The 22,794-nt window shown below is 42.6% G+C and overlaps 2 protein-coding genes across 6 annotated transcripts in view; one reads left to right on the forward strand and one right to left on the reverse strand.

Annotated features, from left to right (window-relative positions):
- LONP2 (lon peptidase 2, peroxisomal) overlaps positions 1–3,937 on the forward strand; it is a 135,697-nt gene extending 131,760 nt beyond the window's left edge. Inside the window, exon 16 of one of the 2 annotated variants that reach the window (XM_070262929.1) lies at positions 1,781–3,937. The gene's annotated coding sequence lies outside the window, so the exon portion shown is untranslated. The remainder of the gene's footprint in view (positions 1–1,780) is intronic. The other variant, XM_070262930.1, reaches the window with a different exon arrangement.
- The window catches only part of SIAH1 (siah E3 ubiquitin protein ligase 1), a 34,053-nt gene extending 15,092 nt beyond the window's left edge, over positions 1–18,961 (reverse strand). The window contains exon 1 of one of the 4 annotated variants that reach the window (XM_023636925.2): positions 18,821–18,961. Coding sequence is in view for 2 of the 4 variants with exons in the window: in XM_070262931.1 (XP_070119032.1) it covers positions 18,287–18,506 (220 nt within the window). In the remaining 2 variants the exon portion in view is untranslated. Of the gene's footprint in view, positions 1–6,168; positions 8,754–18,286; positions 18,588–18,820 lie in introns of those variants that run through there. The other 3 variants (XM_070262932.1, XM_070262931.1, XM_023636923.2) reach the window with 3 other exon arrangements.
- Positions 18,962–22,794: the final 3,833 nt, after the last annotated feature.

Genomic DNA, 22,794 nt, shown 5'->3' on the forward strand with positions numbered 1-22,794 from the left:
GTCTTTTTAATACGAAGGCTCAAGTCTTTTACCTTTGTGGATTTCTCTTGTAAATGTTCTTTGATTTTTTGCATCTGCACAGTTCTTTTCTTCACAGAATTCTAATACTGACTCTCCTGGATCTATCTTCTGGTCACTTATATTTTATTCTCATAATTCCAATCTTTGTTTTGCACTGCATTCCAAGAGAACTCACCAAGTTCTAATTCATGAATTTGGTTTCGCTAAAATTACCTTATGTCTTGATATGCTAAAGCACTTTTTAGTCAGGTAGATACCCTCAATGTCCAACAAGGGAAGAGAGGTTTTGATGGCAGGAGTAGCTGCTTCCCTTTCCTTTCTCTGAAGTTGGAATGACCACATAAATTTGGATTGCATTGCCCTTGTACTTCCTTAACCCTTCTATTTAAGTTCTCCTGCGTAATTGTCATGTCTCTCATTGGAGCTTGACTGTTGTTGGTTTTGCTCTTGCTGCTATAGTCTCAATGAGTTCCAGGGTCAGTAAGCTAAACACCGAGACAAAGCAGACTTTCCTCCACTCTCATTAAAACAGCTGCCCCAAACATTTATTAAGCACCTAGAATGTACCAGGTAATGTCCTCAGTGGTTTACACATACTGTAATTTAACCACCTGCATGCGCTTCCAAGATAGGCATTTATTCCCCATCTTATAGATAAGAAAATAGATTTCACAATAAATGTTTCAGATCACAGAACTAGTAAAAAACAAAACGAAGAGATCTTAACCAACCCTCTCATGATTTCAGAAGAGAAAAATGATACAGAGAAGTAACTTGCTAAATGTCATATAACTTAGATCAGTGTGCTAATCTGGGCTGTATGCTACTATTTCCCAGATCCTTTTAAAGCAGATATGCTTTGAATACTTTCTATTCAACTTGAAAAATTAATCCTTTCTGAATTTGAGTCTATCAAGATTCAAAATAACAATGAAAATTTAATTAAACTATACTTTGTCTTCCCTCCTAATACAAGAGAGATCCCTAATGTAGCCAGGGGAGATCAAAAAAGAAGGGAGATGATACCTCGTTAAGTACTGACCGAGTAAAAGTGAACTAAAGTCAGCTCCTTACAGAGGCCTTTGCTGATCACTTTTTAAAGGCCAGACCACCCTTTCTTACTGTTCATGTAATCTCTTACCATTTGAGGTTCTCTTGCTGACTATCTACTTACTATTTTTTCTGCTTCTCCCTCCTCAGTACAAGATCAGCTTTTCAGTAACAGCAGTTCTTAAACTTTTTTGGTATCAGGAACCCTTTACACCAAAGGTTGGCAAACTACAGCTGCAAGCCAGTTGCCTCTTTTTGTAAATAGTTTTATTGGAACATAGTTATGCTCGTTCATTTACATATTGCCTATGACTGCTTTCAAGGGCAGAGTTGAATAGCTGACCCTATGATTCCTAAGTCATTTAAACCTATCTGGCTGTTTAAGAAAAAGTTTGCCTTCACTCTTTATACTTTAAAAAAATGAGTGAGGACCCCAAAAGAGCTTTTTTTATGTAGTTTATATGTCTTGATATCTGCTCTATTAGAAATTCAAGCCAAGAAATTTTTTTAAATATTTATTCTAAAATTACCATTACTTTTACATAACATGTAAAAATCCATGACATGTTAAATGTTTACGAAAAATAACTATTTTCCATAATAAAGAGAAGAGTGTCTATGTTGTATATTTTTACAAATCTCTTTAATGTCTGATGCAATAAAATACAGTTGGGTATTAATTATCTGCTTCTGCATTTAATCTGTTAAGAAACCACATATCATGTAGCCTCTGGAAAACTCCACTGTACTCTCACGTCTCCTTATTGTGAAATAAAGTTTTGACCTTCAAAGGGTCTTGAGAACTCCCAGGATCCCTGAACCACTAACTTTTGGTTCAGAACCTCGGCAATACAAGATAAACTTCATGAGAGCAGACTGCCGTTTTGCTCATTCTTGTATCTCCAGCACCTGGGACAGTAACCGGCCTAGACCAGGTACTCAAAATATTTCTGAAAAGAATGAATAAATCAAGTAAAATGGTATAAGAATTCCAAGTAGAAGGAACAGCATGTATACAACCAGAATTCACTCATCTCTGATGCCCCTGCAAGTAGAATGTATCTGCCTCATGATATAACCTCAAAGGGAATTCACAACTGAGATTTAAAATTCACTTTAAAATAAACACTATGGTGATCTTTGACAGGGGAGCAAAGGCAAAAACAATGGAGAAAAGACAGTCTTTTCTACAAACGGTTCTGGAACAACTGGATATCCACGTGCAAAAAATGAATCTAGACACAGATCTTACACCCTTCAGAAAAATTAACTCAAAATCAATCACAGACCTAAATGTAAAATGTTAAAACCATAAAAATACTAGAACATAGGAGAAAATCCAAATAACTTGGGTTTGGCAATGACTTTCCAAAACACCACCAAAGACATGAACCAGGAAAGAAACAACTGATAAGTTGGACTTGATTAAACTTAAAAACTTCTGCTCTGCAAAAGACATTGTGTCAAGGGAATGAGAAGACAAACCACAGGATGGGAGAAAATATCTGCAAAAGACATATCTGACAAAGTACTGTTATCCAAAATATACAAAGGACTCTTAAAACTCAGTGAGAAAACAAACATGCTGATCAAAAAATGCGCCAAAGACCTGATCAGACACCTCACCAAAGACATACTGTACAGATGGCAAATGAGCATGTGAAAAGATGCTCCATATGTCATCAGGAAAATGCAAATTAAAACAAGATGCCACCCCACACCTATTAGATGGCCAAAATCCAGAACACTACCACCACCAAATGCTGGTGGGCATGTGGAGCAACAGAACGCTCATTCGTTGCTGGTGGGAATGCAAAATGGTACAGCCACTTTGGAAGGCAGTTTGGCGGTTTCTCACAAAACTAACATACTCTTAACATCCGATCCAGCAATCATGCTCCTCATTACTTACCCAAAGGAGATGAAAACTTACGTCCACACAAAAACCTGCAAACAGATGTTTACAGCAGCTTTATTCATAATTGCTTGGAAGCCAAAACATGGAAGCAACCAAGATGTCCTTTGGTAGGTGAGTGGATAAATAAACTGGTACATCCAGACAACGGGTTATTATTCAGGAGCTAAAAAGAACTGAGCTATCAAGCCATGAAGAGACATGGAGGGACCTTAAATGAGTATCACTAGTTGAAAGAAGCCAATCTGAAAAGGCTACATACTGTATGATTCCAATTTTACGACATTCTGGAAAAGACAAAACTATGGAGAGAGTACAAAGATCAGTGCTTGCCAGAGGTTAGGGAGGAGGTGGGGATGAACAGGAGGATCACCGAGGATTTTTAGGGCAATGAAACTATTACGTGGGATATTATAATGGTGGATGTGTATCATCATACATTTGTCAAAACTCATAAAATACAACACTAAGAGTGAACCATTAATGTAACTCATAGACTTTGAGTGATAATGATCTGTCAATGTAGGTGCATCAATTGCAAAATATCTAACACTCTGCTGGTGGGACACATTAATAATGGGGAAAGCTACAAATGGGGCAAGGTGAATATGGGAAATTTCTCTGTCTTCTGTTCAATTTTGAACCTAAAACCGCTCTAAAAAAATAAAGTTGGGGCCGGCCTGGTGGCGCAGCAGTTATGTGCACATGTTCCACTTCTGCGACCCGGGGTTCGCTGGTTCAGATCCCAGGTGCGGACATGGCACCGCTTGGCAAGTCATGCTGTGGCAGGCGTCCCACATATAAAATAGAGGAAGAGGGGCGTGGATGTGAGCTCAGGGCCAGTTTTCCTCAGCAAAAAGAGGTGGTTTGGCAGCAGATGGAAGCTCAAGGCTAATCTTCCTCAAAAAAATAAAATAAAAATAAGAATAAAGTCTATTTTAAAAATAACAACACTATGTGGTGAAGTAAATCATTTTATCACCATAAACGTAATCTACAACATAATCCATATCAATTCTCTAAGTTCTTAAAATATTTACATTTATGACATCAGAGTTCCATAAATCCATCAATTCCTAGAAAGTAATTTCATCTTTTAGCATTGCACTACTAATAACATACCTCGAGAATGTACCTATGTATAGTGAAAAGAACACTGAATTTGGTTGGAATCAGAAGCTCAAACCTGAATTCCTACTTTGGCTCCTACTAATTATTTTTATCTTTGGCAAAACTACAATAGCCTGGGTCTCAAGATCCCTATCTGTGAAACAATAAAACCACTAATAACAGATTTTTGGACATTAACTGGGATCAAATATATCAGAATGTTCGGCATATTACTAACACCCACTTAGTGATGTATACAGAGACATACTAGGAACGCTGTAATGAATCACTACATAAAAAAGATCCTGAATATACAGGATTTTACTGAAAATTGTTGTTTCAACCTCCTATGTTCATTTTCACAACCTCAATGTGGGATTGAGTCTGAAATCTGATAAAGATTACAGAGTTTGCTGTGAAAGAAGCTCATAAACTGGACACCTACCAATCTGTAAGGCACTGTGTCAGCAGCTTCATAAACACTACGTAAGCCTCATAAAGTAGGTTGTATCTCCATTTTGAAGATGAGAAAATTGAAGATCAGAATAATTAAGAAATAATAAGAGTGGAGCCAGACTGTCTGCTGTGTCCCTAAACCTCATTTTATTTCAAATAACCCTAAAAAACACTATGTATAATCTCTTTCTCACTATGGTACAGAATATTTAACTTAACATTCAACACATCTTTTCAATGTTTATAAAAACTGACCCCAAAATTCAAAATTTCCCTAAATTCGTTAAATTAAACCTTTAGTCCTAGCAAGCAATTACTTTTAGAAATTGGAATTTTTGGTAACACATTTGAAATTATTGAAACTACGTCAGTTATGATTACAACACAATCACTACTGCAACATAACCAAGTCTCACAGTGTCTAGATAAAAGCATCCAAATACTATTCACTTAGTTATTTGTATCCAAGTTTGAATACAACTGTTACTACACTGATTATGTTTTATATTCTCTCGGGATATAAAATTGTCACATAATCCAGTAGACGTTTGCTCTTTTGCTCCATCTTGGCATTAAGCTATGCTTTTTAAATCTTACTTATAAAACATATTGTACCCAGTTCTACACTGTAACATAGAACACATTCAACTGCCCATTCCATTTGACAACTATGGTAAGTGAATACATACATACACACACACACTCAGAACAAAAATTTCAAAGGAGATCAAAATTAGAGTAACCTACGAAGAGTTGGTGATACTAAGCTAAACAGAAAACATCACATTGCTTGGGAGACAGAAGAAATTAAAGAAACGAGGTAAAAAGTCACACCAGAGAGTCTCAATACATTACATGATTGATGGCTCTTTACTAGTAAAATAGAAAAATAATGGAATTTATGGGAAAGAAATCTCTTCCTATCACATCTGAAACTCTAAGCAAATCGTTTTAGTTATTTCAAATAGACTATAACACGTGAATTAACCCATACTTTAATTTTCCTCAAACTAAGACTCTATTCTGGGGGGGGTCCATATTTCTCTACAAAAATGTAATGTTTTATTTTCCTGTGTTTAATAATAAACAGTATAGCACATTAGAATCATCTGAATCCATCTGTTAGCCACGTAATTGAAAGCTCTTACTCGCATTTTATGGTCACACTGGCTCCAAGTTGGGACTACATTGCTCTAATTATGCCAAGTTAAAGAAGAAAGCAGAGGGGAACCTAATATAAAATGATGCATTTGTGTGAAGCAAAGCCCAAATGACATCATGGTTTTCACTGAAGTACTTAAATGCTGGTAAGAAAATGCATCACATGGTGACCACTCCATACAGGGCAATTTTGGTACATTCAACTCCAAAAGAACCTACAGCGTAACCGTTAATTCCATAACCCATGTTACTTCAAGACTTCAATTTAACAGACAGTATCCAATACTTTAGTAAATCAGCGTAACTTGAATTTCATTGGTTTTGTAGTTTTGTTTGTATTTAATTTGCAAGTTTTGAACTGTCTCCAACATCTGACAGAGGTGATTGATCACTGGGGCTCCTGCCTGATAAACTTTGTTCACTGACTCCACATACTCTTGGTTTTCCTATCTCACCGGTTACTCCCCAGCTTCCTTTATTGATTCTTGCTCTTCTCCTCAAACTCTTGAAACTGGAAACTGTCCAACAGTCCACTTTTCTTCCCTTTGGTGATCCCATTCAGTCTTCTCGTTTTTAAACTCCACCAATATTGCCACGGACTTCAAAATTATCTCCAGCCCAGATTAAAAAACAAACCAAAAACACCCTCCAGATTTGTCTTAAACCCCAGATTTGTACATCCAACTGCCTCCTGGATACACCTACAGGGGGTGGCCATCTTCTCCCAGACTACTCTATCCATAGCCTTCCCCTCACTTGATGGCAACGCCATCCTTCCAGTTACTCAGTTCAAAAGCCTTGAAGTCATCCTTGATTCTTCTTTCCACATCACGTATCTCAAACCACCAGGAAATCTTACGGTACCTCCTTAAAAAATATATCCAGAATCCAACCACTCCTCACCACCTCTAACACTACCATAGTCCAAGCCACCATTCTCTATCACCTGGATTACTGTAATATCCTTCTAACCAATCTCCCTGCTTCCAACCTTGTCTCCAACCTCCACACCCCAATATGTTCTGAGAACAGCAATCAGAAAAATCCAGTTAAAATTTATATCAGATCATGTCACTCCTCTGCTCAACACCCTCCCCAATGGCAACCTACATCTGGGTAATCAATAAAATCCTAAAACAGCCTATAAGGCCCTACACAATATGGTGATGTGTTCCTACTACTCTTTGATTTCATGTCCCACTTCTTTCCCCCTCACTCACTGCACTAGCCTTCTTGTTCCACAAAGCTGGGTTGCTCCTTTGGGCCTCCGCCTTAAAATACTTTTCTCTCGGATATCTACATGACTAACTCTTTTCACCTCTTTCCAATCTTTGCTTTTATGTTACCTTCTCAGGGAGGCCTACCCTGTCCCCTCCATTTAAAACAGTGACCAGTAGTCTGCCCACTGTATGCACTCCTAATCCTTGCCCATTCCACCCCTCTTCCTCTTCCCTTCCTTCCTCTCCCTCATTTTCACTCTTATCTTCTATCAGGCTATACAGTTTACTTATGAATTATGGTTTTTATTATAGCCACCCCTGTTCCCCCACCACCACGCCCCGCCAGAGAAGGTAAGAATTTTTGTCTGGTTCACTGATGTATCCTAAACACTTAAAACAGTGCCTAGCACATAGTACAGACTCAATAAATATTTTTTGCATGAATAAATAAATCGGGAAGCAAAACAGCTTTGGACTTTTGAGCAGTAACATCCAAAGCAAGATGCAAAAGAGCAATGCTTTTTAACATCCTCAAAGAAAAGGATTACCATTTTAGAATCTATGCCAAGCAAAAATGTTGAGGGCAGAATAATGATACAAGGTTTCAATACATTACTTCCCCTGGATATATTCTTGGGAGGCTCCTAGAGGACACGCTCTTTAAATACAAGGGAATGAACCAAGAGAGAGGACATGACCTACAGTAAACAGAATCCTTAACCCAGGAGAAAGCTGAAGGAAATGTTGAGAATAATGACAACTTTACACTAGAGGAAGAAGGCAATGTGAGGGACATGCAAGCTACTTGAAGATTAGACAAGAGGTAATGAATGTGAGGGAGCATTAGTGTAAACACAGAGAATATAAAGCAAAAATGAAAAAAGAGAAGTATTAACTACAGGGAAAGTTATACAAATACAAATTAAATAGTGCAGGGAAAAAAGTAACCAGTTTAGTACATGGCTCAAATTGTGAATAACTTTCACAGTCATAATAATGCAAACTCAAAATTATGATGTTACTAAATTAGGAGAGTGTAGGAATAGGAAGGGTATGTACATGTGACCAGGGCAGGAAGAGTTAAATCCACAATCAATAGGTAAGGCCTGAAAGCGCAATCGGGAAGTAACAATAGAAGCATGTTATTTAGAGACAAAGAAGGTAAATACAAAAATAATCAGGTCACAGAGGTAAAAGTGGTTGCCTTTGGCAAAGGACATCTGGAGAGGAGTAGGGGCAAGGACTCTTATGTATTAAACAAAACAAAAAGAAAACACAGTGGAGTATTTTATTTTAAATTATATGTGCATGTAAAACTCTTTAGAAAAAAAGGAAAAAGAAGTTCAAAAAGTTAGTAACTTAGTGTAAGAGCCATCCCTCTGACAACAGGAACAAGACAAGGATGCCCACTCTCACCACTCTTATTCAACATAATACTACTGCAGGTTTTGGCCACAGCAATTAGGCAGGAGAAAGGAATAAAAGGAATCCAAATAGGGAGGGAAGAAGTGAAACTCTTGCTGTTTGCAGATGACATGCTCTTATATATAGAAAACCCTAAAGAATCCATCGGAAAACTATTACAAATAATTAACAAATACAGTAAAGTTGCAGGGTACAAAATCAACTTACAAAAATCAGTTGCATTTCTATAATAATGAACTTACAGAAAGAGAACTCAAGAATACAATTCCACTTACAATCACAACTAAAAGAATAAAATATCTTGGAATAAATTTAACCAAAGAGGTGAAGGATTTATACAATGAAAACTATAAGACACTATTGAAAGAAACAGATGATGACATAAAGAGATGGAAAGAGACTCCATGCACATGGATTGCAAGAATAAACATAGCTAAAATATACCCAAAGCAATCTACAGATTCAATGCAAGCCCAATCAGAATCCCAGACAACATTCCTCATGGAAATCGAACAAAGAAAACTAAAACTCACATGGGGCAACCAAAGACCCCGAATTGCTAAGGCAATCCTGAGAAAAAAGAACAAAGCTGGAGGCATCACAATCTCTGACTTCAAAATGCACTACAAAGCCATGGGTGACCAAAACGGCATGGTACTGGTACAAAAACAGGCACACAGATCAATGGAACAGAACTGAAAAGCCCAGAAATAAAACCGCACATCTATGGACAGCCAATCTTCAACAAAAGAGCCAAGAACATACAATGGAGAAAAGACTGTCTGTTCAATAAATGGTGTTGGGAAAACTGGACAGCCACACGCAAAAGAATGAAAGTAGACCATTATCTCACACCATGCACAAAAATAAACTCAAAATGGATCAAAGACTTGAAGATAAGTCCTGAAACCATAAAACTCCTGGAAGATAATACAGGTGGTACACTCTTTGACATCGAACTTAAAAGGATCTTTTTGAATACCATGTCTTCTCAGACAAGGGAAACAAAAGACAAAAAAAACAAGTGGGACTTAATCAGACTGAAGAGCTTTTGCAAGGCAAAAGAAACTAGGATCAAAACAAAAAGATGACCCACAAACTGGGAGAAAATCTTTGCAAATCATATATCTGACAAGGCGTTAATCTCCATAATACATAAGGAACTCACACAACTGAAAACAAAAAAACAAACAGCCCAATCAAAAAATGGGCAGAGGATATGAACATTTTTCTGAAGAAGATATACAAATGTCCAATAAACAAATGAAAAGATGTTCAACATCACTAATCAGGGAAATGCAAATCAAAACTATACTAAGATACCACCTTACACCTGTTAAAATGGCTATAATCACTAAGACTAAAAATAACAAACGTCAGAGAGGGTGTGGAGAAAAGGGAACCCTCATACACTGCTGGTGGGAATGCAAACTGGTGCAGCCACTATGGGAAACAGTATGGAGATTTCTCAAAAAACTAAAAATAGAAATACCATATGACCCAGCTATCCCACTACAGGGTATCTACCCAAACAACTTGAAATCAACAATCCAAAGTAGCACATGCACCCCTATGTTCATTGCAGCACTATCACAATAGCCAAGACATGGAAACAGTCCAAATGCCCATCCACCAAAATCAGATAAAGAAGATGTGGTATATATATACAACGGAATACTACTCAGCCATAAAAAAAGACAAAACCATCCCATTTGCAACAACATGGATGGACCTGGAGGGTATTATGCTAAGTGAAATAAGCCAGACTGAGAAAGATAAACACCATATGATTTCACTCGTGGAATATAAACAAACATATAGACAAAGAAAACAGTTCAGTGGTTACCAGGGTAAGGGGGGTGGTAGGTGGGCACAGGGGATGAAGGGGAGCACTTACGTGGTAACAGACAAGGAATAATGTACACCTGAAATTTCACAATGATGTAAACTATTATGAACTCAATAAAAAAAATTACCAAAAAAAACAAAACTTGGTATGAGAAACATCACAAATTGTACACATTACTTAAGAAATGACAGATACAAATTTGCTTTCAAAGATTTGATTCCAAGTATTGGCAAAGATGTAGGGAAACACTGCTGGGAATGTCCACTCTGAAGCCTTCTAATAAGATTTGGCAGTTTGTTTCAAAATTTAAAGTGGTAAACTCTTTGACCCAGCAGTTTTTCTTCCAAGAGTCTATCCTCCAATTTACACATTGGCAAAGGTGTATGTATAGGGACACCTACAGCAACCCTATCTGTAATTGCAAACAAACTGAAAACAGCCTTATCTTAAGAGAGTGATTAAATTATGGTCCATACAACAGAATACTATGCCGCCTTTTTTTCCCCAATAAGATGGCCTCATATCTACTAACATGTAAGAATCAAACTGTTTAAATGGGTGGAGGAAAAAACAAGCCACAGAATATATTACAAGCACATTTATGTTAAAAGAAAAAAATAGTTAAGTAAACACGCACACTGATACAGCTGTCTATCTTTATGTATGTATGTACCATATATGGGACAGAAAAGAAACCAGAAGGGCATCCGAACTGCAGAATGTGGTTCAAAGGCTTAAGGTGAGGGATTAGAAAAGGAGAGAGGGAGGTCAAGTTTAGAACCAGAAACCACAGAGAACAGAGATGGGAAGACTGAACTACAGGCACACAAAATATCAAGAACTGCCAGGATATAGAGTCTTTAAGCACAAACTTCATCATTTGGAATTACACAGTTCAAACATGTATAGTTACTAACAAGTAGTAATCATTTAATGGGAAAATAAATCCTTATCTATAAGGATTTAAGTCAGATCCAAGAAATTAACTTTAAAATATCTATGGCTGATTCGAAAAAATGTGGAACACATACACAGGCTAGAAACGACACCAAAACGTCTACAATGGTTACTTTCCAAATCAGATTATTAACGATCATGGGGGAGGTGGGGGTTGCATTTCTGTATGTGTTTCTCAAAAGTCCCACAAAACACATATATATTTATTTCTCTTTTGGTTATTAAAAAAAGGATTAAATTTTAAAATTTTACTGCATATTTTATGTCCCCACACTTTCCTGCTAATTAATTGCTGGTAACTTCATACACTGAGAAATCAAGAATTGATTTTGTTTACTGCCTTCTTTTTTTCTTAGATTTCTTTTTTTCTTAAAATGCCTCAAATAGATGGATACTTAAAGGGGGAAAAAATCTTTAAAAAAGCCTACTCAAATTAAAAAACCCCACATATTTCATACATATTTCCTATGTGTACTTTCATATACGTATACACACATTAGTTAATACTTACAAAAAAAAATGCCTGAACTTTAGCCCAATTCAAAGGAGCAAAAGGTAAAACAAAGGTGGGGGTGGGGGCAAGAAGTTTCTAACAATTAGATTACTTCATTTAGTTAAACTAATTATTGAAGTAATCTTTCCAAGGTAGAGTCTTTGCAAAGAAGCCAGTGTACATTTAATTATACTGTATCAACCATCACTAACTAAGCTTGTCGACATGACAATAAATAACTGTAACAAGTACAGTATAATCCTTCCTGTAAAATTCAAGACTGGCATTAAAGTCTTCTAATTTTTTAAGAAAATATTTCTCACTGGCAACATCTGCTTCATAAATATATACATTAGTTCTCCAAAGGTTTTTCCTCCAACCTTCTCTTTTTAGTTCCTTCCATGTACCGCCAAGTCCCTTGCTGTGCAAAACAAAGCAAACAAAAACCACAAATAAGTTCAACATGACTAGGCAACCTCCTCAAACCTAATAAAAGGCCTTTGCCAACATCATTCTGGTCACTGTGGTTCAAGCCTAGAGAATAAATTGACCCCAAATGGACTATTTTATCTATATCGTTCAGCCTGGAGTTCCTGAAGAGTTATATTTAAGAAAAGAAAAATCAAAGTAAAAGCAATGGAACACGGGAGAGCTGGTAACAATAGTGCGTTCTCTTTGTGAAAATTCATCAAGCTGTAGACTTATAAACTGAGCACTTTTCTGCATGCATTTATGACACACATCAACAAAAAAGTTCACATTTAGGAAAAAAATTAACATTCTTGCTCTAGGTATTCTCCTAGAATCTCCTGTGAACAGTAAGCATCAGGTGGCATCACTGGCTAACACATCGCAGAATCTCTCCTGGCTTCCCCTCTGCTCAGTTTCTCAATGTATCTCTCTCTACTACATCTTTAACCTGCCATAGTATAGTACTCACTTACTATAAACACTCTCTACTGATGGCTTCACCCATGCTTACTTCAGAAAATACAAGAGAAGCCATCAAATGCTGACTTACCACCTCCTCCTCTCCCAGTAGAATGGAAGAAGTGACCCTGCACTTGGACACTGTCCTCTCACGTCTCAGACTTCACACTCTTTCTATTATCCCTTCTCTCTGGCACCAGTCTCTCCCTCTTTTTCTACCAGATCATTCCCTCTAACACCCAAACATGCTCTAGTATATCTTCCCATCTGGCTTCCGTGACAAACATACCCCTGATTTTCCTCCTCTCTCACTGGATCATTTTGAATGTCTCATAGATCCCTCAAATCCAACATATCAGAACTTTGAATTTTATTGCCATTCTTCTGTCCCAGCCCCCCTCTAGTGTTTCCCATCTTGGTAAACAGTACCCTGATCCATAGAGTTGCTCAAGCCAGAAACACCTAATTCCTTCCTTCCCTCACCTCTCATATCTAATCCATCAGCAAGTCCTGTTAATTCTGTCTCCAAAGTACATCTCAAATCCATCCACTTCTCCTCATCTTCACTGCCACCACCTTAATCCAGGTCATAGTCAACTACTGCTTGATCAAAGAACCAGCCTTCTAACCAATCAATTCTCCAAACAACAGCTGTAGGCATCTTAAAAGTGGATTATGTTACTCCTTTAATTAAAACCTTTTGATGGCTTCTCAGTACCCTTAAAATAAAATTCACATTCCTTACTTCGACTCTGCAGGATCTGATCTCTACCCATCTCTCCCCCTCATCCATGTGCTCCACAACACTCTTTTCTCTCAGCTCCTAGAACAGTCCATGTTCAGTCCTGCCCCAGCGCCTTTATCTCTGCTGCTCCTTCAATCTGAGATGTTCTCCCTTCCCTCCTTCAAAGGGCCAGCTCCTTATCCTTTTATCATTGCTTAAACGTCACCACTTAGGACAGCAGGTCTCCCTCCCACCCCCATTATTCTTTCCTTCAGCACTTCTGACTCCTTTATACTACATATCACAATTTGTAATTCTGTTTACTTCCCTCACTAGAATGTAAGTGGTAAAATTTATAGAAATTAAGCGACTCAACAACTAATTTTTTTAAAATTATTTAAGCACCTTCTATGTGTTAGGCAATGTGCTTTTTAGATGCGCAAGTAAGCAGTGTCCCTGCTCTCATGGAGCTTAAAGTCACAAACACAAACTAGTAAGTGATAGAGCCATGAGACACATCCAGGTCTGACTCTTAAGAGCCTGTCCTCTTAACCACTCAACTACACTGCCATTCCAGCATCAGGACATGGGAGGTGGGGCGGCAATATGCCTAATAGCTGTTCATGTGCTAATGGAAACTAAGGCTTGAAGAGGTTAAGCAATCTGCCCAAAGTAGCACAGACAGATATTTGAGAGATTAAATACAATCAAGAGCAAAGGCACAGAGATGTTAAAGTACAGAGAGTGTTCAAGAAACAAAAAGAATCCAGTTTGACCAGGTAGGGCAAAGAGGAAATGCTGGAGGATAAGACTGGAAAAGCATATTAAGGGCAGTGTGAAGGTATTAGTCAACTATTCAACAAATATTTACTGAGCACCAACTACATGCCAGAAACAGGGCTAAACTCTAGACAAACAAGGGTGATCAAGACAAAGTCCTCATGGAGATTGCAGTCTATTTGGAGAGGCAAAGTAGTACAGAAAAATTACAGTTCGGGGGCTAAAAATTACTGAAAAATTACAGTTACGTGTTACATGGGGCTAAGCAGAGAGTGCCATGGGAACAGAGAGATGACACCCAACTCAAAGTGGGGAGTACAAGAAGAGTGTCTCAGCTAAGTGATGTCTAGGCTGAGATCATAGAGCTTAGTAGGCAGAGAAAAAATATGGTGCATGTAGGCACGTGCAAGTATGTAGTTGAAAATGGCAGGGAAGTAACAAGAGGAGCCAGCACAGGAAGTCTGTGTACTTACACTCCATACCAAGGAACTTGGAACTTTACACTGAAGGCCTTGTAAGTCACCTATATTAGAAAGCTCCCTTAAATTACAGCAGGAAGAACCAAAGGGAGGAGGCAGAGACCAAAAGCAGACAGACCACTGAGAAGGCAGAAGAGAAGGACTGAATGTAATGTGAAAATGAGTGACTGAGAGAGAAGCAATGCCAGAGTTGTGATAACCAGACAGTAGAAACATCAGGGGTTGATAACTAACTGAACATAAACGGTAAGAGCCTTGGATGGCTGGGAAGAATAAAAGTTTTAGTCTGAGACAAGTAGATTTAAAGTACCGTGGTACATAAAAACGAAAAAAGAACTGCAGGGAAAGACACTGTCAAGAGAATCAGAAGACAAACCACAGACTGGGAGAAAATATCGGCAAAACACATATCTGATAAAGGACTGTTAGAAAACAAACAACCCGACTAAAAAATGGGCCAAAGACCTTAACAGACTCTTACCAGAGACATACTGTACAGATGGCAAATGAGCATGTGAAAAGATGCTCCACATCATTATGTCATCAAGAAAATGCAAGTTAAAACAACAAGATGCCACCCCACACCTATTAGATGGCCAAAATCCAGAACACTACCACCACCAAATGCTGGTGGGCATGTGGAGCAACAGAACGCTCATTCGTTGCTGGTGGGAATGCAAAATGGTACAGCCACTTTGGAAGGCAGTTTGGCGGTTTCTCACAAAACTAACATACTCTTAACATCCGATCCAGCAATCATGCTCCTCATTACTTACCCAAAGGAGATGAAAACTTACGTCCACACAAAAACCTGCAAACAGATGTTTACAGCAGCTTTATTCATAATTGCTTGGAAGCCAAAACATGGAAGCAACCAAGATGTCCTTTGGTAGGTGAGTGGATAAATAAACTGGTACATCCAGACAACGGGTTATTATTCAGGAGCTAAAAAGAACTGAGCTATCAAGCCATGAAGAGACATGGAGGGACCTTAAATGCGTATCACTAGTTGAAAGAAGCCAATCTGAAAAGGCTACATACTGTATGATTCCAATTTTACGACATTCTGGAAAAGACAAAACTATGGAGAGAGTACAAAGATCAGTGCTTGCCAGAGGTTAGGGAGGAGGTGGGGATGAACAGGAGGATCACCGAGGATTTTTAGGGCAATGAAACTATTACGTGGGATATTATAATGGTGGATGTGTATCATCATACATTTGTCAAAACTCATAATACACAACACCAACAGGGAACCATAAAGTAAACCATGGACTTTGGGTGGTAATGATGTCAGTGTTGATATATCAACTGTAACAAATATATCACTGTGGTGGAGAATGTTGATCATGGGGGAGGCTATGTATGAGTCGGGGCAGGGAAATCTCTGTACCGTCTGTTCAGTTTTGCTGTGAAACTAAAACTGCTCTAAAAAATAAAGTCATTTTAAAAAACAATGACCTGCAGGCAAGAGGATACATGGGTCTGGAGTTCAGCAAGCTGGGAGATCTGAGTTTCACCAGCATATAGAGTAGTAGGTCAGGAAACAAATATGTATTTAGTGTCAGGCACTAAGGATATAGGAATAAAAAAGCACAATTCCTGCCATTATGCAGCAAATGCTCCACTAACTAGAGCCATGGAAAAACAAATAATTTAAAGTCCATTAGAAAAATTCCTACTTAAAAGAAACCATTAAGAATACTCACGATAAAGAAGAAAAATTTACCCTCAGTTGTTTTTTGAGGGGGAAAGAAGGGAGAGTAGGGAGTCTCAGGTTTTCATATATTTGTTTGTAGGGAGTTGTATACCAAAAATATCCAGAATTTAAACATTTTACAGGTGTGTATGGAAATTCCATAATTATAACCACAAGTCTGTAACAGATCTCTTCAAGGAAAGAAAGAAAAACCTCCAATCTTTACAAATTGAGTAAATCAACTGTTTTAAAACACAACTGAACTGGTCACTTTGTAAAGTTACTTTGTTACCCTCATTATAAGACTTGTTTTCGGCGCGGTCCAGTAGCCAGGTGGTTAAGTTCGCGCACCCAGGGTTTCTCCGGTTCGGATCCTGGGCGCGGACATGGCACCGCTCACCAAGCCATGCTGAGGGGGCATCCCACACAGCACAACTAGAAGGACCCACAACTAAAAATATCCAACTATGTACTGGGGTGATTTGGGGAGAAGAATGAAAAAAAAAAAAAGATTGGCAACAGTTGTTAGCTCAGGTGCCAATCTTTAAAAAAAACACGTTTTCAAAACACCCTAAACACTGAAAATGAAGTCTTCCTTCTTCTTCTTCTTATGTCATTATTGCCAAAGCTAGATATTTCCTTTGTAGCTCCAATTAATTTTAGCCTACTTATAATCTTCTTTTTAATTAGAGATATTGAAGAATTTTGCTCTACATCAATTTTATAAGAATTTCCCAAAGCTTAGAGGGAACAGATATTAAGCTAAACTGAACTAAATTTGTTTCTGAATTTGTAGTTTTTGGAACACTTAACCTGAAAAGTTCCATATCTATTAATTATACTGTACTTCAGTTTAAAATATTATTAAATGTTACTAAACTATGTTAGAAAGGTGCCAAAAGGGGTCATTTACACCAATTCTATATTATATCTAAAGAAAATATTTTGGCAAAGCAAACTTTACGGTTGTAACTAACCGTTCCATATCACAAAATTCTCTATCTTTAATTTCATTAAATTACACGACTTGTATAATCCACTTTAAGTCCCAAAATCTACTTGTCACAAAGTTTCCTAACAGCTAACCAAAACCCCCTCTTCCACAATTCGCGCCAGTATCTCCGTGACAAAATTACCAGACCATTCTATTTATCGTCATGCTGCACTTTGCTCTCCAGTAATGTCTAGAAGAGAGGGTGACACCACAGACACCTAACACTCAAAGGGACTCGCTGTTCCCCTTCTCCAAGTTCGTTAACTCACGTCCTTGGAAACGAACTGATCCATAAATGTAAGTGCTAAAAGGAAACTTCATTTTAGCTAATCTGATTTTTTAAATTCCAGACCACATAAGACCTACCCAAATCCTTTACCAGAGAAATTTCCAAATGCCATCATCTCAGAAAGCCTGTCAGTTTATCACTTAAACGTCTTATTTGCCTTTCTAACAACAAAATGCAGTGAAAGAAACACTTAAGCACTAACAATTTACAATGTGATTTCACATCTTTCTGGCCTATGTACTTTCAACACAGCCATCGTGCCGAGACACCCCCTAAGTTTTAACTGTAAAGTGACAAGCGCGGCCTTCCAGCACACATTTCCGAGCGCTCGCCCCGGGCGAAGCCCTCCACCTCTCGCCTCTCCTCAGCTCCCCCAACAGTTCTTTGGGGCAGGCACTAGCCTTGCACCCATTTTGCAGATAGGAAAACGAAGAACAGCGAGGTTAAGCATCTTGCCCAAGGGCAGAAGCCGGCGGGCGGCCAGCCTTCAGCGTCCGCGCTCGCAGCATTCGCTGCGGCGGGGAGTTAAGTCCACCCTTGACGGGCGCTCCTCAGGACACGGTGACGCTTCAGCTGCTAACAGCGGGCGGCGGCCCCCGTCCTACATCCGCGCTCAGGCCTCCGCGACTGACCAGCCAGCTACACAGTCTCATTTCCGAACATACGAGCTGGACTTCTCCGGAAGCCAGACGCGCAGGTTCCGAATCCTTCCACCACCGGGAAGGGAAACCTACGCAGCGCTGCGGCCCAGGTCACCGCATTCCTAAGCTGCGCGGTGGCGGCCGAGAGGCCCGACCTCGCGACACGCGAGCCGAGGGGCCGAGGCCCGGGTGCCGCCCGGCGGCGTTCGCGCGCCCGCGACGTAAACAAGGGCAGGCTGCCCCCGCCGCCGACGCGGGCCGGCGGGCCGGAGGGCGGGGACGGCCCGGCCCGCACCCAGCTGACCTCCGCCATGTTGGCCGCACACCGCGGGACCCTCCACAACAAAGGCCGGCGCCGGGGCCGGGGCGCCTCCCCCGGCCGGGCCCGCCTCCGGGCGCGCGGGGGCCGGGCCGCGGCGAGGAGGCCCTTCCCCGCCCCGCCGGCGCGAGGCCGACCCCCGCGGGCCGGGCCGGGCCGGGGCCGGGGGCGGCGGGCCGGGCCGAGACAAAGGCGCCGGGGCCGGGGGCTCCCGCGCCCGCCCTGCCCGCCGCCGCCGCCCGGGCCGGCCCAGCGTCCTCCGCCCGGGAGCCCCCGCGGCCGGCTCCTCCCTCGGCGGGCCCACTTACCTGTGGGCGGAGAGCGCGCCGCGGACCCCGGCCCGGCTCACACGCGCTGCGGCGCCGCCGCCAACCCCCGCCGCCGCGGGCCGCGCCCCGCCTCTTCCCCGGGCAGACACCGACGGGACACCCGGCCGCCGCCGCCGCTCGAGAGCGCGCCCCGCAACGGCCGCTCCGGCTCCCCCCTGGCCGCCGCCGCCGCCGCCGCCGCTTCGCGCGTCCTCGCGCCCGCCGCGCGCTCCCGCTAAATACCACACACTGCGGCGGCCGCCATGAGGAGGCGCGGCCCCGCGCGCCGGCGCCCGGGGGTGGGCGGAGCTTCCCGAGGGCGCGCAGGCGCAGAGGCGAGCGCGGCCGGCGGCGGCCCGCGCAGGCGTCGCGGTGCGGGTCGCTGAGGGCGGCGGTCGGCGTGCCGACTGCTCGCTGCCGTGGCTGCGACCGAACGCCTCGCGCTGCGCACACCCCGGCGCGACGCGCTCCTTGCGGCAGCCGTCCGCTCGCGGGCACCAGCGGGCGCCGGCCCCTGCGTCAGGAGTCGCCGCGTCCCCCGTGGAAAGCCCCTCCGGCTTTGTGTGCTGGCTAGCACAGCGCCTCCACCGGCTCTTCCCGGCTCCGCGTCCCCGCGGAGAAAGACACCCGCTCGCTGGCCGCCCGCCTGCAGGGGAAGGTCTGGCCGCCGCTCGGCGGGAGCAGGCCGGGCGCCCGGGCTCCTTGGAGCTGAGAAGCGGGCGGCGCCCCTCCCGGGCGTCGTCCTCGTCTGGAAGCTGAGTGGGACTGCGTTTCCTTTTCTTTAAATAAAAAATGAAAGGAAAGCGTCACAATTCTTTGATGGGTGCAGTGTGTCTGTCTGAACGAACGCCAGTGTCTGAGACATTCACAAACTGATTGGATTTCCATGTAAGACCCTCCCGGAAAATAGTGTTCTATGTGAAAAAACACGGATACTTTCTACACCAAGTTTTGGAAACCGTCCGGGGAACGGGAGGTGGGGGGCTTCCCGCTCGCGCTGCGCCCCGCACCGACGGTCCCCGCGCGCCTCGGCTGCGGGCTGCGGGCTGCGGGCGCGGCCCTGGCTCGGCGGGCGCTCCTTCCGGGCCCGTTAGCACGTCCAGCGTTCCCCGGGGCTGGGAGGAAAAGCCGCGCGTCCTCAGCCGCCAGCTCCGCTGCTGGGGTGCGGGTCCCCGAAGCCCGAGTGTCGGTGAGAGCCCTGGGTGAGCCGTGTCTGCGTACGCAGCTGTGGATGGTGCGGGCAGCTGCCGCTTCAACGATAGGCGTTCCAGAGGGAGTCTAACGTCTCCTAACTGTCGCACGCTGCGCTTCCTCCGGCGTGGAGCTTCCCTCGTGCGGGAGATACGCATTCGCTCCTTCTTCCTTCATTCGTTCGTTTAACCAATGCCGGGCACCGTGCTCGGTTCCGGGAATAGAGAGCCAGTAGTCCCGCACTCATGGGGTTTATACAGTGTAGTGGGAGACACAGACATTGATCAGCCTCACAAATATATGTATCACTGGGGAAAATGTTAGAAAAGGAAAAAAAAATGTGCCTGATGCTAAAAAAGTGTAAAGCAGGCTAGGTGTACGATAGGACCGGTGACTGAGGAAAGAACCAGAGGATTAGAAGGAACTGACCAGGCTGGGGGCAGTGGAAAGTGGAGGACTTGATTAAGGAGAAAAGCATGTCAGAGGAAAGCCTTGTGTGGTAAGAAGGCTGCCCAGTTCCAGGAAGGGAAAAAATCTCCACCGTGGGGCTTTCCCCTTGGGGAAAAGGGGAAAGGGATGGGAGGGCACAAGGCTCGGGGATGTGGCGTAGACATGATGCTGAAGACTCGGTGGGGTTCAGAGAGTGCTGGGCTTTGTGGGCCAAGTCACCACAGTACGTAATGGACAGTACTTCTCAGGCTGGTGGACCGGGGAAGGACTCGCTGAGGACTAAAGTTGGAGCTGGGCATAGGGGCTGTCCGAGGACGATGGAAAGGCTGCAAGGTTACGTTTGTGAAGGGACCACCACAAAAAGGAGCGGTTGTGTCCAAGCCTGAATGTGACAGGGAGGTTGGGCTTGGCTGAGGGGATTGGCCAAAGTGAGCAAAGGCCGACCAGGGGAACGCGTCCATCTAGGCGAGAAATGAAGGCCTGAACCAAAGAGGTGGCAAAGGACGTGTTGTGGAGGGTCTTGGAGAGACTTGGAGAGACAGTTGGATCTGGAGTGGATTCAACTGGATTCAGTGAGGGTAGGGAGGAGAGCAAGAGGTGAGGCTGGTGATAATGACAAAGATATAGTAGAAATAGTATTAGCTGCCATTTTTAAAGCAGCTACTCTGTCCCAGGCTCATGCAATACCTCGTTAGTCACCACAAAAACTCCATGAAGTGATACCGTTATTATCCCCACTTGAATATATAAGGCAACTGAGGCAGAGAGAGGTCAAATAACTTGCCTAAGGTCACATAGTTGCTAAGTGGCAGAGCTAGGGTTCAAACCCAGGCCCATCTTTGTTGCTCTGCTCTAAGATCTATTCAGAGATTCCTAGCTTGGCAAATGGTGATGGAGGGGGAGCAGCTGAGGAGGAAAGATAAATTCTTGTTTTGGAGGCATTGGGTGTGAAGTGCCTGGGGCAACTGCAGGAAGTGGAAAGCAGCTGGAAAGAGGGGCCCAGGACTCCAGAAGGAGGTTGCAGGGCACTCTCCCCACTTCCCCAGGTGGTGGGGGCAGAAGTCGGGGTGTGTTCCATGCAGTCACAGAGAAAACGGGCCTCGTAGGTGAAATAATGAGGAAAACCAAGAAGAGTTCTTTTTTTTTTTTTTGGTGAGGAAGATTGTCCCTGAGCTAACATCTGTGTCAATCTTCCTCTATTTTGTATGTGGGATGCCACCACAGCATGGCCTGATGAGGGGTGTGGGTCCACGCCCAGGATCAAAACCTGCGAACCCTGGGCCATCAAACTGGAGAGTGCAAACTTAACCACCACGCCACCCAGCTCACCCCAAGAAGGGTTCTTTGTGGATAAGCCATTTTGATATTTGTCAATTTCAGTTCAATTAAGGCAAAACTAAACATTACAAGATGAAGTACAGAACATATTTTTAAGATATAAGATCTCAACAAACTAAATAAAAAAGCAGACATGCAAACACATGGTACATACAAACCTGCAGGTAAACGTGACATATAGCGGTGGCTCATCCCACCAGGGTCAGTTCTAAACTCCGCCCATGAAAGAAAAAAAAGTGTCACCAAAATTATCGTTGAAAAGCCTTTGAAGTGCCCATAAATTACAGCATATGTTGTTTTGTTTATGCAATCCCATGTCGGTTTGTATGTGTAAATGCCCAGCATCTCTTGGCCCCTCTGCAAACAGTGTAATGGACATTGAAGAGAACTTGCCAATGTGGCAATCAAAGTTCCAAACACCTTGCTTTGCCAAAATCAAGTTTTGGCCCCCTCACATTCCCCTTCCTTCTATCCAAAAGCATTTTGTCCATCTGAAAACGACTGTCTCATTTGACCCACTGCTGACAGTTGGGGAGTTACCTTATCAATTGGTGGCGTCTTTTAAGCCGCAGGGGTGCCCGGGACAGAGTGTTCCCTGGAGACGCTGCTCACCGGGCTCCAAGTGTTTTGCGTCAGCCACTCAGAAACAACTTCTGCCTCTGGAATTCTTGCACTTGCTTTTCTTGGCTTGGTTTGTGCCTGCTCTCCTCCAGAGGAGTCAGAATTACTTCTCCTTCCTTCTCAGCTTCCTTTTTATACAAAACTAATCTCATTAGATTAATTTCATCTCCACCAATCTTAATTAGATTTAGGAGGGGCTCAATCTGATTTGGTTCATTCCTACTGAAGGTAGCAATGGCTGGTAGGTGTGGGTGGGACACGAGCAACCCTATTATAAATTTTAAACATTTGAAAGAAAATAGCCCTACTGTGAAGTAACGAGACATCCTCTTCTGAACAAGGAGGCAACTCTGCTTCCATGACAGTTGATCTAT

The sequence above is a fragment of the Equus caballus genome, chromosome 3 (assembly GCF_041296265.1).
Source record: "Equus caballus isolate H_3958 breed thoroughbred chromosome 3, TB-T2T, whole genome shotgun sequence".
NCBI classification, from domain to species: Eukaryota; Metazoa; Chordata; class Mammalia; order Perissodactyla; family Equidae; genus Equus; species Equus caballus.